Source organism: Glycine max, chromosome 14 (genome assembly GCF_000004515.6).
Source record: "Glycine max cultivar Williams 82 chromosome 14, Glycine_max_v4.0, whole genome shotgun sequence".
Lineage (NCBI taxonomy): Eukaryota > Viridiplantae > Streptophyta > Magnoliopsida > Fabales > Fabaceae > Glycine > Glycine max.
The window spans coordinates 5,911,204-5,928,151 of NC_038250.2; the positions used below are offsets into that span (position 1 = coordinate 5,911,204).

At 29.3% G+C, this 16,948-nt stretch overlaps 1 protein-coding gene and 1 pseudogene across 1 annotated transcript; one reads left to right on the forward strand and one right to left on the reverse strand.

Annotated features, from left to right (window-relative positions):
* Nucleotides 1-1,752: 1,752 nt before the first annotated feature.
* On the forward strand, nt 1,753-4,900 carry LOC100797134 (alcohol acyltransferase 9). The gene is made up of 3 exons (XM_006595861.4): nt 1,753-1,851; nt 1,989-2,585; nt 3,864-4,900. Exons 2-3 carry the CDS (start codon nt 2,142-2,144, stop codon nt 4,764-4,766), a joined length of 1,347 nt encoding a protein of 448 aa, XP_006595924.1. The 5' UTR covers nt 1,753-1,851; nt 1,989-2,141; the 3' UTR covers nt 4,767-4,900.
* Nucleotides 4,901-10,009: 5,109 nt separating this feature from the next.
* On the reverse strand, nt 10,010-10,714 carry LOC112999388 (alcohol acyltransferase 9-like; annotated as a pseudogene).
* Between the last annotated feature and the right edge of the window lie 6,234 nt (nt 10,715-16,948).

The following is a 16,948-nucleotide window of genomic DNA, read 5'->3' on the forward strand; positions in this document are numbered from 1 at the left end:
TCTAATAGTTAAAATTCTTTTGTCTCTGTTAATAATTGTATACCACGTGACTTAAACTGATTTACGTGACAAAGCAAGTGTATAACACACACATGCTAATTTGTCATTAAAATTAAAAAGTGTAAAATACTACAAAAAATCATTTATTGGACGTTTCCTTTTCTGAAAGTCAACCCCACCTACTAGACCATACCCCACTCCTCTCTCCTTGTTGCCATGATGCAAACCATTCTCGACGCTGGTTGTGCTTCCTCCGGTGGCTACTTGCGAGAATGCAGAGGTTTGCCACGTGACCAGAATGCGACGCCATCCCCACCACCCAAGACCCAGAACACGAGTGCAACGCATATCCATCCTGACACTGGTTGTGTTTTCATCTGGTGGTCGTTGTGAAAACACGACTAGAAGCGACGCGGCAAGAAGCGACGCAACCAGAGCAACACGACAAGAACATGTTGGGAGCACGATGACAACGAGGCACAACTAGTTACGCTTTCGGTGTCTTTCAACGTAATGATTCTACTCCACGAAGAACGACATTGTGCTTTGTAAGGTAAGCACATCCTTTTTTGTAAATGCATTGTCTTTTTCGATTATGTTTGAACTTTGAAATTTTTTGAGTTGTTGAAAGGGGTAAGTTTATGATTTCATCTGTACATAGTCATTATGTTTGTTACTTCGAAAATCAATGCATTAAAAAAAGTAACAATTTAGTCCAAAATGACACGAAAAGTCATTATGCATACGTATACTTACCACGTGGATGAGTGTGAGTCACGTAGATTATGTCCATTAATGGAAATGGAGGGATTTTAAAGATTGAGTCAAATTGTCATGATATTTTATATTTATGGACTAAATAAGTAATTTTCATACTATAGGAATGAAATTGTTAGCGAGCATAAATTACAAGAGATAAATTAACCATTTAATCTTTTTTTTTAATAAATATAACAAGTAATGTGATGGAAAAGAAAAAAATATAGGAAAGTGAGCCAAAGGATATTGAAAAGATCCAGAGTAGATATATAATTATAATCAATTTATAATTGATTTTAAAACGACTTTTTATATAAATAAATTTAGGATAGGATGACATACCAGTCAAGTGAAGAAAAGTTTCTGAACCTAAAAAGAACATTTATAAAAAAAAAACACTTGCATTTATTTTTTACTTAAAAGACGAGGAAAAACTCAAACTTACAACTTCTCACGTGTGAAACCTTTTATTTTGAGAGAGTCTATAGAAATATATAGAGATGGCTTAACTGTTGAGGGCTTGATATAGACATACGTAAGCTATAGCCAAATGTCGGACGAATGATAATATAATTACATGGGCTCATGACCACGCGACTTCTTGAGCTTTAACTTAACAATGAATGGTCTTTCTCCACTTTTGCAGAAGAAGTTTGGTTGCCCTTTTCATTTTTGTCTTACCAAATTTATGCAACTAGAATATATTCTATTCAAGTAATAGATGAAAGGACCATACAAATAAATTCAGTTGATAAGGAATAAATTTGTATCTTATAAAAACGTAAATTTAATTTTTGTTGGTAATGTGAAAATCTTGTTAAGAGTAAGTAATCTATAAGTATTTTATAAACGTTTATGTCTTAAAATTACTCCTGATTCTGATGAGTTTAAGGACTTAACTAACGTAAACTTTAATTTATATATAAAAATAAAGTTTAAAACACCATACACAATTTATGTTGCCCCTGTGCTCACCATAGCCTCCTTTTGCTATAAAAGGAATCTTAGGGTCTACCCACTCTAACCTTATATCCAAAACCGTAAATTTTAGAATCACCCGTCGTTTCTCTTGTTCTTCTCTACAAATAAAAGGTCTCTTTTCCCTCACACTTGTGTACCACTCTTCTTACCTCCCCACACCTTAATTTCTCTGCTTCTTTTCTCTTTCTTTTATTTGCTTCAATATATTACTATCAATGTCATCATTATTTATTCATTTTAAAATTCAGGTATGACAGGTCCAGAATGAGAGACTAATCTCTTAAGATATATTTAAAGGTGTGACATCTCCAAACGGATGGTATTTATATCATCATTCTTATTGCAAATTAAACTTGCATATCATCAATTGAAATCCCACAATTTTTTTTTATATAAAATAAATGTCAAAATCTATGGAGCTCCCAGATTGTGTATATCCTAGGCCACCATTTACCATTATCCCCCCATGTGCTCCAACACCAAAGCATTCTCTCTATCTATCTAATCTTGATGACCAAAAATTCCTCAGATTCTCCATTAAGTATGTGTACCTCTTCAAGAAATCTGTGAGCTTGGATTTGTTGAAATCTTCTCTGTCAAGAGTTTTGGTGGATTACTACCCTTTAGCTGGGAGGTTGATCAGGAGCAGCATTTGTGATTGTGAGGATGATCACAAGCTTGAGGTGGATTGCAAAGGAGAAGGTGCTGTGTTTGCTGAGGCTTTCATGGATGCCACTGCTGAAGAATTGCTTGAATCTTGCAAGGTCCCAAACGATTCATGGAGGAAGCTCTTGTACAAGGTGGAAGCTCAGAGCTTCTTAGATGTTCCTCCTCTTGTAATCCAGGTCAGATCATATCTATCTTGATACAAATTATTATATAATCTAAAATCATATAATTTTTATTAATCTCTACATGACATGTAATCACATAAACATGGATGGATGGATTCCAAAGTATATGCTTCCATTCCAATTCTATGTAGTAATTTTTTCATCCATATACTCTTAAATTCTATGCTGTTGTTATTTGAGTTTTCGGTTTTTTTCCCCTGATTTTCTTATCCATGTGTAGACTTGGAAAATGATTTGTTATTCTTATCATAAATATAACAGAATAAAACAAAAGAATATTTTTTATTTCTCCCTTATTCAATTATATACTAAGTGTGTAATTCATCATTTAATTTATATTCTGATATTATATTTTAATTAATATGTGATGCTATAAATTTCAAAATATTTAAGTTATAATACAAAGCTATATATTTAAATGTTTTTATACCCAGATGCATGAACATGATATCAAGAACATTATATCGGAATTCGATACTGGTGATCACATTCTTTTATTAAAACTTTGAATTTGGGGGAGAAGTAGGTAACAAAAAAGTTGGCAAAGTGAATTTTCTGCATTTTAAAACGAAAAAGCAAAGTGCTAATCCCTCGTTAGTTATTACTTTCAGAAAGCATGGTTAGTGGTGACATCTAGGGACAGGGTGCTTTCAGCCATTGGCCCGCGTGTTTCCCTTCCCTTTTCTAAATAAATTTAAATTATAAAAAAGAGAGAAATTTCAGGATTTTAGTAATATTATTTTCATCAATAATTCAAAGAGTTTTTATATATATGGTGAAGTTATCTCTCCCTCTCTATTAATTTTGATATATTCTGATTCATTTAACTACCGATTCAAGAATCAACTGTATCAAAATTGTTAGATTAATTTGTTTGAGGACGATAATTGACAACTCTATAAAAATGTATAGAAAAATCCGTTTGTCCTCACCTTTTTTATTTAAAATTGGAATAAATGTATATAATTTTTTATAGAGGAAAATGCATCTAATTTATTGAATACATACGTGTTATGTGTTTGTAGACATATAATAAAAAAAATTCTTTTATGAAAAAATATTATATATATATATATATATTAACAGTATAAATATTTTTGTATTATTATCTAATTATATATCATCATGTATAATAATTATTTTAAAATTTATGTTAAAAATTATTTTTAATCAATTAATACTGTATAAACTTTTGTAGATGTCTATCAAACTTTTTTTTTTATCTAATTTTAATTCTCATTTTTTTTTATCTAATTTTAATTTTGTCAGGTGACAAATCTCCGATGTGGAGGAATGATCTTGTGCACGGCGATCAATCACAGCCTATGCGACGGCATTGGCTCGTCACAGTTTCTACACGCTTGGGCCCATCTCACCAGAGAGCCCAACACCGAATTGACAATATTACCCTTTCATGGGCGACATGTGTTAAAACCTCGTAACACTTCCCAGGTGCACTTCACGCACCCGCAATACACCAGAACACACCCCTCCTCTCACGTGGACCTGCACAAGCTAATGATGCAGTCACAGTCGCTGGTTGCCACGTCATTCACCTTCGGACCCTCCGAAGTGCATTTCTTGAAGAAACAGTGTGTTCTATCACTAAAGTGCATCACCACCTTTGAAACCGTAGCAGCGCACACGTGGCGCGCGTGGGTTAAATCACTAAACCTCTGCCCCATGCAAACTGTTAAGCTTCTTTTTTCTGCCAACATTAGAAAAAAGGTTAACCTCCCCGAGGGGTATTATGGGAACGGGTTCGTTCTTGCATGTGCCGAGAGCACGGTGAAAGATTTAGTAGTGGCTAATAACAACATTAGTCACGGATTGAAAGTGGTGCAACATGCTAAGGCTAATTTGGACAATGAAGGGTACATAAGGTCGATGGTTGATTTGTTGGAGGACAAAACAGTGCGTGTTGATCTTTCTACGAGTTTGGTTATATCGCAATGGTCAAGGCTAGGGTTGGAGGATGTGGATTTTGGAGAAGGGAAACCATTGCATATGGGTCCTTTAACAAGCTCTATTTATTGCTTGCTTTTACCGGTTGTTGGAGATGCTAATTCGGTGAGAGTACTTGTCTCTATGCCGGAGAATGTTGTGGAAAGTTTTCGTTATCACATGGTGGTCAAAGATGAAAATGCCTATCATGATCACAACATGGATTAATCTGAATTATGTATTAAGTTGAATTTAACTATATGTACGTGTAAATTAGATTATGAGAATTGTATAATACTCTCTCCCCTTGGATTAGCTTGTGAGAATAAGTTAAACTCAATCTAATTTACCAATTTTAAGAATGATATTTTCTTTGTTCAAAAATAAGTATCATCTTATATTATTTTATACATTAAGAAAAACTAATAAATAGATTAAAGAGAATAATAGATTAATATCTTTTATAAATTAACCTTATTAAATAGATGAAAGAAAATAATATTAATATTAAATTCAAAAATTAAAGTGACATTGAGAGTATTGATGAAAAAAATAATATTATATTAAAAAGTCAAATGCAATCTATTTTCAAACAAACTTTTTTCAAATATGACACTTATAGTAGGACGGAGACTGAAAGAGTAATAATTAATTTCAATGTAGATGAATTTTTTAATTTATAAAAAAATATAATAAAACTTAACTATATATATTCATGAAAATTGGCTGAGGCTATATACGTGATTCTGATCCATTCAATAATTTTTCTTCCCAATATTCTCTTTCTTGCATGTATGGGGAGAACTGATCTCAAATATGGTGACGGTGTGAAACAAAATCTCCTATACTTAAATGTTGAAATTGAACCCGAAGCCATATGCTTAAGGGTTCCCATATAGTTCTTTCCTCACTGTCACTGATATCAACGGCTTAATGTTTATTTACCTAAAAGAATTGAATAAATAAAAATGAAATCTAACAGGTGATATATATAATTTATTAAAAATGGGAGAAATCGGTTTGTTTTTTTTAATTAATTTCAACAATTAATAGGTGCAAATTTTTTGTACTTACCCATATTCAATTTGTTCTCGCTTCGCATATAGTCAATATAGTCAATTTGTCTTCTAAGGAGTAAGTAGTAATGAATAATGATAGAGGATGAAAGGTTTATCTACGCAGTACTATTGGGTAACAAAATGGGTGATAATGATTTCTTGAAGGCAACATTGGCAATCCAGCGCTAGCTAAAAGGAATAATACCACGTGTGTGCCTCCTCTCACAACTCAAATTGAAACACACGTATCGTTTTCGGACATTTTTGTAGGTTTGTAGAAAACTTTAACGTGTCTTGTCATTGTATGTTTCAATGCACATGATCTAGAAATAAACGTTAGCGGTGACATTTAGCTAGGCCAAAATGAAAAAAAGATTCGAAACTAGAATAGTACGTAGTACGCCAAATAATTCAAACTATGTTTTAAAATTAATTAATCTAATGGTCTTTTAACTGTTGTATCCTACGTACTTCTGATAAAATATTATTAATGTATTTTGTGCCAGAATGAGGGGACGCTAGTCTCGCTTGTTGATATATATATAAAATCATCCATCATACAATGATCATGTTCTTGCAGATAAAGAACGATACCTTATACCAGATAAAGATCTATTTGGTCTAGCACTCATGAGTGAGTGGTTTTCTTATCATCATTTGTTGATATACCGTTGCAGAAGTATTGGATTTTCAGTGATATATACGTTTGTCTTCAAAAGAAATGTTGGAATAAAGATAAATAGGTCAAGTTGTGTTATATAATCAATTGAGATGAATGCTGCTGGAGTAAAAATATAAATGCACAATCTTCAAAATCTCGTTGATTATAATGGTTATAAGAGTTATATTTTTCTTTTAATCAAAATATCCTTCAACCAAAAGTCAAGAATAATCTCACGAGATACTAAAATTCATTTAAGAGATTCATTTCTTTAAATAAGTATTTTTTATACATATAGGTCAAAGATCGAACTCATATATTTAAGATACAAGATTATCTATTAACTATGTCCTACCTTGTTAGTACATATGCATATAGGCAACACCAAATGGTAGAGGAATAGGATAGGACAGACACAAGGCATATCGGCTGGATTGAGCATCCGAATCAGCCCCTCCATTTCGCTTTGATTTGATATAATGATATTCGTTGCACTTCCGTCATCTAATTTTTCCTAAAACAATGTGAGGATCCCTTGTTTTGTAGACTTTAGCGGAACAAAACTTTATTCATTTGTTAATTTCAATCTCATTGCTCCACAAACAATTTCATTAAAGAATAAAGGTGATTTCAGATCTTCCAAAGGCCCTTATGGTTTTTTCACAAAAGGGGAAAGGTGCAAGTAATTAATAGTAGTTAGCTTAGTGGCTATTTTTAAGTTTAAGCTTTCCCTTTTGCTATTCTTTCAAAACATGCAAGTAGCCTTGCGAAGAAAAACTTTCTGTTGGAAAATATCCTACAAAGACGCTAGTGAAATTGTTGTCGACATTGTTGAAAAAGATAAAATTCATTCTTTCAAAACATACAAGTAGCCTTTCCACATTGTTGTCGTGTGAATGAAATTGTTAGCCCAAATGGAATTTAGCTAATAACCTTTTGCTCCAACACAAAATCAAAGTAAGATTCAAATGAAGATGTCAAAAGTGGAAATATGTCTTTCGACTATAGGTTTTCAAATCACTCCAAAAAGTGTTTGAAATTTGGGATAAGGTAAAAACAAAATAATAAAGAGAGCCTAGAAAATTTGAAATTTAAAAGGGCATTGACAAGAAAATAACAAAGTGAAATCAAAAGATGCTGGAAAATAGTAAATTGTTTGATTGAATCGTTGAAGATGCTTTACTCTACTTTCTAATGGCTATTTATGCTAGGATAAAAAGATATACGTAAGTAGTAGTAGTAATAGAAGCTACAATATGTTAGAGAATGTTGTGACTATCACGTCATTGATGACACTCTCGTAGTGTTTACACTGGCTACATGGTTTAATGTTAAGGAAAAAGATTTTTTGACAACCAAAAGTTAGTTGACATCTCAGACATCTTGAGAGAGAGAGAGAGGGAAGAGAGAGAAGTATGGGTTATGAACTAGGTATTTGTCCTTTGGAAATTGTGAGTGTCAAAAAATCAACATTGTTATGTAAATTTGTCTCGAAGTTAGACAAACTTTGCGTTCGCTTGCTATGCACGGGCCCATAGAGAAATCAAAACTTGGCTTTGTCGCTTGTTTTGCATGGATATGGGCCTTTATTCTTTTCCCTTCCGCAGGTCTTCAAATGCTTCGCTACGTCATGTTCATGTAAGGGTAAAATAAAATAAAATTGAGTAATCCTATATATTTAGAATATTTCCTAATTAATCACTTAAAATCCTATGTATAAAATAATTATTAAATAAAAATAATTTTATTTAATATTTTAAACATATAAAATATATTCATTATTTTGTTTATTTAGCACGTTAAGACTAGTCATAAAATGTTACAAGAGATAGAAAAGTAAATGAGGAAGAATGATATTTGTGTATAAATACACAGTTTTTTTATATGGGTTTTTCTTTAACTACTTAAAAATAAGGGATCCTAAGTACTACTTGATAAATATTGGTATGAATCAGATAGTTTAAAATACAAATTTTGAATCTTTCAACAAAATATCAAAAGTCTAGAGATTTGCGTTAACAAAAACTTTTATCATTCTATGCTACCCTCAAATGAGAGGGTGCTGAAATCAGAGTTTGGCATTAAAAGATTACGTTGAGAGTGATAATGCTTTAGTCAAGCTATCTGATCAGCTGAGGAAATATATCAACGTCAATATGTTTTGGTTGTTCTATCACGTAACATTGGATATTAGAGGCAACAACTCTTGCACTCAGATTATCACACCAAACAATTGGTTTTCTGGTTGTAGGAAATTTTATCTATTAATGAGTCGAAATAGTGATTGTATCCATGAGATTTCAGTAGCTAAATCAGCTAGTGCCTTGTACTCTGATTTTGCACTTAATTAAGACACAAGTCTCTGCTTCCTCAAAGATTAATTAGGCCACAAGTGTTTCTTTAAGAAATACAAAGTAAACTGTCATAGATTTCCTATCTTCAATGCTAGTAGCTCAATGAGCATCTGAAAAGCCCAATTTGTCAATATCTTATATAATGTGTAAACAATGATCAATTATTCCCTAAAGATACCTCAAAATTCTTTTCACACCTTGCCAATGTTCAGTGGTATTGGACTTGGAGCACTACTGCACTAATAAACTAACTCTATTTATTGATTGAATAAGAGATGTCAGGTCTTGTGTTAGTTAGATATTGGAGGCACTCAATGCCTTGTCTAAACATAGTTGGATTCTTCAGTTGTTCACCTGTAGTTGTGAAGTTTCTCCCTATAACCATAGGAGTTGGACAAATTGAAGCACTCTCTAAACTAAATTTCTTCAATAGCTTAATGATTATACCTTGTCTGCTTAAGCTATATACATTCCTCTGTCATCTCTGTGCATTTCTATTCCCAAAAAGTAGTTCACTTGCTCAAGGTCCTTTAGAGCAAAGACCAAATTAAGCCACCTCATGAATGCTTTCAGAAAATTGGAATTGCTCCCATTCACAAATCACAATTTTTCGTATACATAGATTAAAAGGAATTTTATGTCTTCTTTATTTTTGTGTTGTGAAATCCCCATCCAAGCAAAGCTCCTTTCAGCCTGTGGAACCATGCTCTAGAGGTCTGTTTTAATCCATAAATAGCCTTGGCTAGCTTGCAATTATGTTGTGGCCTAGCTGAATCAACTCCTTCAGGATGACACATGTAGATTGCCTCTTTGAGTAGTCCATTTAATAATGTATTGTTAATATCCATTTGCCTAATGTCCCAATTGAAATGAATAACAGTAATAAATATAATTCTCAGTGTTCTTGGTTACCATAGGACTAAAAGTGTCCTTATAGTCTAGGCCAACATAGTTTGTTGGAGTCTTCTTGCAACCAATCTAGCTTTCCTCCTCTCAAGTGAACCATCTGCCTTGTATTTGGTTTTAAAAAAACTATTTAGAGTTAATAACATTTTTTTTGGCCTTGATAGGGTACTAGAGTCCAAGTCACATTAGAGATTAGAGAATTCAATGAATTTTCCATTGCCTCTTTTCATTGGTTCCATCTCTTCTGTAATGTTTTTTTGCTTCTCCTATATATGGTTGCTTTGGCTTGTGAATTCCCTCCTTACTTCTGGTACACATCCTAGTGGTGATGATTTGCTAAGGGTCATTTACGCCTGATCTAGTTTTATTAGTTTTATTAATTTTTTTAAAATAATGGGAATTAACTGAAAAAGTCTTATAGGACGGAGGAAGTAGATGATTAAGATGAATCCATTCATGTTGTTTTGGTTGACATGATCCCATTTTCATGATCTAATTCCCCAAGTGTTGGTCTTTCACAAGCATGTGATAACCAAAACTTTCAATCACGGTCTGCAGAACGGACACAAGCACTCTAAACGCATTGGCATCTCCAAGAACCGGTAAAATGACAGCAAAAGTAGCACTTGTTACAGGACCCATATGCAACCAATCTCGTAGAAAGATCGGCACGCACCGTTTTGTCCTCCAACAAATCAATCATCGACCTTATATACCCCTTATCCTCCAAACTAGCCTTAGCTTCTTGCACCACTTCCAAACCGCGATGCAAGTCAACCACCACTAAATCCTTCACTGTGGTCTCAGCACACGCTAGAACGAACACATTCCCATAACATAACACCCTTCGAGGAGCTTCTTCATTTGTTTTCTTACGTTGGCGGAAAAGAGAAGCTTCATGATTCGCGTGCAACACAGGTTCAACGATTTAATCCACGTGTGTTCCACCACGGCTTCGAAGGTGGTGGTGACACGCTTTAGCACAGGCACACACTGCTTCTTCAAGTGAAACCACATTGGAGGCTCCGAAAGTGAACGAGATGGCAACAAGCGACTCGGACTGCATCATCATCATCTTGTGTTGAAAGGCACCGGTGGCTGAAGTGCAGCTGGGGTGGTGTTGGGCTCTCTGGTGAGCTTGGCCCATGCGTGTAAAAACTGTGACGAGCCCGTCCGTCGCATAATCAGGTGGTTGAACGCCTAGGATCATTCCTCCACATCATAGACTCGTCACCTGAAATTAAAGACTAATTTGTTTATTTTTAAAAAAAAAAAATTTAGAAAAAGATATAAGTTGTTTATTATAAAAGATAAAATATTGGACTAATTTTTTTAAACTTAAAATATATAATCTTAAAAAAATAAAATATATTTTATTTTTACATGAATCAAATTAATCAAAAAATTTATAAAAATAAAATTAATATTTTTCAAATTTTACAAAAAACATAAATATATTTTATTTATTTAAAAAATACTTATTTAATCAACAAATAAAATTTATTTCTTAAAATAAATAAAAAAATTATTTTATTAAACATAAACAGTGTAAACAAACACTAAAAAACAAAAAAGCTATTCATTTTTATTAAAATATTTTTTTTCAAGAAATAAATTTAAATAAATTAGCCCATTATTTATTTTATTAACGAAATGTGTTTTTTATATATAAAAATAAAAAACAAACCCTAAGAATCATACAAGTAATTAATAAAAATTAATAAACTCTATATCTAAGTGTGATGACACTTAACGTATTAGAAATGAGAAATCATATTTTTTGAGAATTATATTTTCTTGGAAATTATGTTTTTATAGTGTTATAAATATTTTATTTATGTCTAAATGTTTTTAGAAATGAGAAATACAATTGTAAAAAAAAAAAAAAACTTCCCTCATTCAGGGGAATCTTGGATTTCTAACACCCCATGTAAAAACTTAATATAAAAAAAAAAAAAAACATTTTTGGGAAGGTTGGATTCCTAAGAATAATTTTTACAATTGTCATTTTGATACGAAACATAAAAACTTAACATTTTTAATCTGAGATTCTTAAATAACTTAAAAGAACCTCCCTACCAAATACTTCATTTGTTTAATGCACAAGGAGAGTTACATGATCATGAGCCATGTAATTAATAGAAAAAAAAATGTATTTTTAGCTTTTATATTTTTCATATGGTTAAAGGATTTAAGCTCTTTATACTTTTATATCCATGATTTTGGTCCCCAATTTTTTTAAATTATCTTAGCATCTCTTTTTTAAGAATTTATCATATTTTTAAAGTTAAAAAAACTAAATTCACATTTTTTTTAAAGATTAAATTCATCAATATAAAAGTATAACAAGCCTAATATAATCACATTTAACCTAAAATGCGTAAACTAAAAATAAAATTTTCATAATATAATATTATTCCCAAATACTATTTGTGCAAACTCTTCCACCAGTGACGATTCTAGGAAACCATAAAGGGGGGCTGATTTAAATATCTAACAAATAAATATAATTTTTAATAAATAATAATTCTTATAAAATTAATTATTAGTTTTACACGTAAAAATTAAAATTTATTTTTATTTTAAATTATACAAGATAGAAACACATGTATTTACTTTTTCTTTGGTCGGCTAACAAAAATAGTATATATTTATAAAAGAAACACGTGTATTTATAAATTTACTAAATTTTAATTTGAAGTTTTAAAAAAAAATTGATCTTACAAGCAAAATAACAATCAAGCACATAATAATCTCACAATCCAAAAAGAAAAATAAATTTATTAGATACAATAATAACTAAAAGTCATAAAAAATTATAAGTTATATATAACTATATATAAATGTTTATAATATAATGCTAATAATTAAATATATAGATAAAACTTATAATAATACACAAAATATAATTAATCTAGGTAATAACAATTGATAAAAAGTGATACAGATATCATTTTTATATATCTATTACTTAGTATATATATCTGTTCTGTAGGTTAAATTTTATTAGTAATAACAAATATTATTAAAAAGATTAGTATATAATTAGTGATAACATATATTGGATTTATTAATCAGTAATTTTTTTACTAGAAATAATATATACTATTAATTATTATTATTATTATTATTATTAAAAGTTAAAACAGTGTGGGGTGGAGTGGGGGAGAAAGCCCCTCCTAGCCAATAAGTCCGTCCGTGTCTCCCATCAAGTTAAATTTTCTTTAAAATCAATTGTTAGTAAAAGAAGTTGTGGAACACGTATAAATTGAATAATTATAATCATATATTTACTTTTTTTTTTTTTTTTATTTCACTTTCACTCATTATGTCCCTACAGCTCGCAACATGTATCCGCCGGTGAATCTTCACCAAATTGGTTCTTAATTTAGGGAGTGTATTTAATTACAATTTTTAAAGGTTTTTTTTTTTATAAAAATAGTCTTGTCTTAAGGTATTTTATCAAGATTTTTAAATAATAAAAATAAATTATGTGACATTTAATTAAGATTATTAAAAAAATTTAAGAAATTTAATAAAGTCTGTTGATATTCAATTAAGATTTTTTATAACTTAAAAGAAATTTTATAATATTCAAAAGTATACAAATTTCGATGGATTATTTCTTATAATGAATTTCATGAGACTTTTTATGAGAAAATATACATTAAACAATTTGACTCAAATCCTTGAGATTTAATGAAAATTTTTTTTCTTGCAAATGAACATATTTTTTTTCTTATCATATAATCCCTTGTCTCTTTGTTGAAAATGATAAATATTCATAAATTTTTTTACTCTTTCGATCAGTGGTCAACATGTTCTTGAACAATTCTTCTAATTCTTTGAATTTTGGAGAGTGTATGTGTGAAATATATAGTTTAAAATGAGGTTTGAAATAATTGTTGGACATATTTTTTGTTTTATTATTGTGGGAATGCCTACAAGTATTCATACTACTAACATATATATTGTGGTATATAATTTTTATACAATTAACATATTTGATGATTGAAGGAAAATAAATTTATTGTACTTGTAAATATATTAAGAAAAATTGATTTATTATGTAATAAGTTTATGATTTTTTATATAAGATGTATTTTTTATTTGAAGTGTTAGATGAGAGAAAAATTCATAAATTTTTATTAATAATTTTAAATATTTTTAAAAAATTAAGAATCTTTTAAAATATTAAAAATCTATAATGTTATTTTAAAACTTTTGAATTCATATTTTGTAAGTTCATTAAAATTTGAATTACAAAATTCTAATCATAAAAATCTTTTAAAAAAATCTTAAAAAATATTACATTCTTATAAAATCTTTTATAATTTATAAAAAAAATTATATCAAAATAATTTTTTAAAATCTCAATTTAATACACTCCCTTCTGTCATCCCTACATATGTGAAAATGTGATGCAGCCAACAGTTATTATGAAGGTTGTGTGGTGACATTGATAAGAAATGTCAGGACTTCATAAATATAGGGGGACTCTACACCTTGGGTGAGAATATATAGTGCTTTCGAGAGGTGGCAGTTACTGAAGGCCTTACGGTAATTTTCTCAAGTTGATTTGGAGTTGAACGAATTTCGATGCATGTATGGAAGGTGGCTTGCAATATGTTACTCACAAATTGTGTTAATTTTATTGGTGATTTAAGATAGGAGTGTTTAATCCATTTTTACTTGGAATTAATATCCTTTTTAAAGTTTATCTTTTTTATGTTTTGACTTAATCCATTTAAATATATTTTTTTAATCTCTATTATAGATTAAATAATAACATTAACGTAACAATAACTTAAACAATTTATTAACTTGTCAGATCATTATAAAATAGTCTAACAACATAATTATGAATATATTAATTTAAAAAGAATAATACAATAGAAACTCATTTCTCTAAGTCTTTAGCATATTTGAATTTGAACCCCAAAAAGAAGTTTTCCTACTAGGCTAACACCCAGCCTAAAATGGATGGATTTACTGTCACGTTTGACCAAAAAATACATATATTTACTCGATTTCTAAGTTAAATGTTTGCTGTACTTTTGTAATAATAATTACCATTTTATTTTTTAATTTCAATTTTCTATTTTTATTATTATTAAAAATAATGATATTTTGCGTGAATTTAGAATATCTCTCAATGTACTTAGATCCATGTAAGGAGTTGATATCTTTTAGTAAAAATCTTATTTTGTTGAATTTCTGATAACATGTTTAAGAAATAATGTTATTTGTTAATTATATTTTTTTAAAGGATTGTTAACTATATGTTGTTACTTGAAGATAATACGAAGTTTAATTTTATTTATATTTTTAATTTGTTTTTTTTCTAAAATTTAAATTAATTTTAAAAAATCATATAAAACATGAGATAAATTGTTAATTTTGTTTCTAAATTACAGTAATGTCCTGTAGCCAAAAAATACAGTAGTGTCATTAAAAAAAACCAGTGCATAAAAAGTTATATGGACGAAGTATATATATGTGTAAAATTTTTAAAACTTGAGAGAAAAAAAAATCAGCATCAACTTCATGAATATTCCTTAAAAAAAAACTTAATGGATATGGACTAAATTTCAGTGCATAAAAAGTTATATGGACGAAGTTTATATATGTGTAAAAATTTTAAAACTGAGAGAAAAAATTCAGCACCAACTTAATGAATATTCCTTAAAAAAATTAATGAATATGGATTAAATTTCAGTAGGATTCAATATTTAGTTCATGAAATAACCAAATTAAAGTTTTCATTATTTTAAAGAGAGGCTATTCGTAATTCATCAAAATCAACGTAGATTAAATCTTAATAGAAGAAAAAGTATATCGTATGTCGTATCACGTATGGCCTTCATTAACTGCACTTGGTCAACGCTGGATATCCTAATAATTCCCAATCAATTTTTTATTATCAGTATTTCCAATCAAATTCAATAAATAAACTTGAGATTCCTTTAAAATATAGGCAAGAAGTTGAGTTCTATTTATTTATTATTGAATAGAGAACATGGACCGGTTTTATATATTTCTTTTTTATAAAAAAAAAAGAGTCTCTTTTCTGGGGTAAATTGTGTGTTTTATTTAATAGTTTTAAAATTTCTTTGATTTTTCTTTTAAATCGGAGATATTGTGATCTTCAAATTTTACAAAGTTATTTTTCACAAAATTTAAATTTAATTTATTTAAACTAATCATAAAACATTACTTAGAATTTAAATTTGTGCAAGTATTATTTCTTTTTTTCATGGTACATCCGGATAAAGTTGATATAATATATGGGCCACCATAAAACAAAAATAAAACAGATTTTTGTTGAAATAAAAACAAGATATTTTAGTAGGCGTAATAATGATATTGACCATAACACCTTATCCGCCTCATGCGACATGTGTTTGAGCACGTGGCATCTGCCAACTGAAACTTTCTGTCCATTTTTCGAAAAGCCACAATTGCCCTTCTGGCTAGAAACAGTAACTTTGTTTCGTAATCATAGTTTATTTAATGAATATTTATTGAAGTTTTTTATAAGAAAATTTTAATGATTTTTTAAAATCTATGCTTGTAAAATTAATATATTAATAACCAAACTAATTTTATGAAATTTATAAAAAAAAAGATATATTGTGCTCTCTAATTTTAAGGTCAAGTATATTTTTATTCTTAATAAATACTTAATTTTTATATTTATTCTCTAATAAATTTTTGTTTTTTTACTGAATTTATAATAAAAATAACAATTTTTTTTTGTTTTTAATATTCCTTTTTAGTATTTGATAAATTAACGAATTTTTTATTTATCCCTTAATAAATGTTTTAGTCTAACTAATTATTAACAAATAATTTTTTTCATCAAGAAACAAATATAAAATATAAATATTTTGTAGAGATCAAAAACATATTTAAATCTTAATTTTATTATTAAAAATTTTCATCAAATTCTAGAGTTATGCTATGACAAATTAAAAAGAACAATCCTAACTAGATTGAAACTACACTCATCATCAACAGTCAAAACAATACACTCCACTATATTTAAAAAAAAAAGATCATGGAGAGACAAACAACTAAAATCTGTGTACAATCATGTGAATATGAAACAAAGAATGACATATATTTTTTTTTAAAAAAAACTCTTCCCAAAATAAAAGAGAGAAGAAAACCTCACTAAATTAAACAATTGGTGGTAACACCATCTGAGACGAGTCTATCTATTAACACAAAAATTTCCTTCACGATATATATGAGAAATAAATAAAAAAAGACATAGAATGAGTTACATATATACAAAGCCACCACTTTAGCCTATTTGAAACCTTAAATAACAAGCATGGAATCACATTCTATCCAAAGCTTTCTCCACCATTTATCAAAAGCTGCCACAATGCCGGGCGGAAACGGATCTTTTAACGCGCGCTTTAG

Coding starts and splice junctions, on each gene's coding strand:
- LOC100797134 (XM_006595861.4), top strand. CDS start 2,142: ATGTCAAAATCTATGGAGCTCCCAGATTGTGTATATCCTAGGCCACCA. Junction 2,586..3,863: donor TTCCTCCTCTTGTAATCCAG/GTCAGATCATAT, acceptor TAATTTTGTCAG/GTGACAAATCTCCGATGTGG.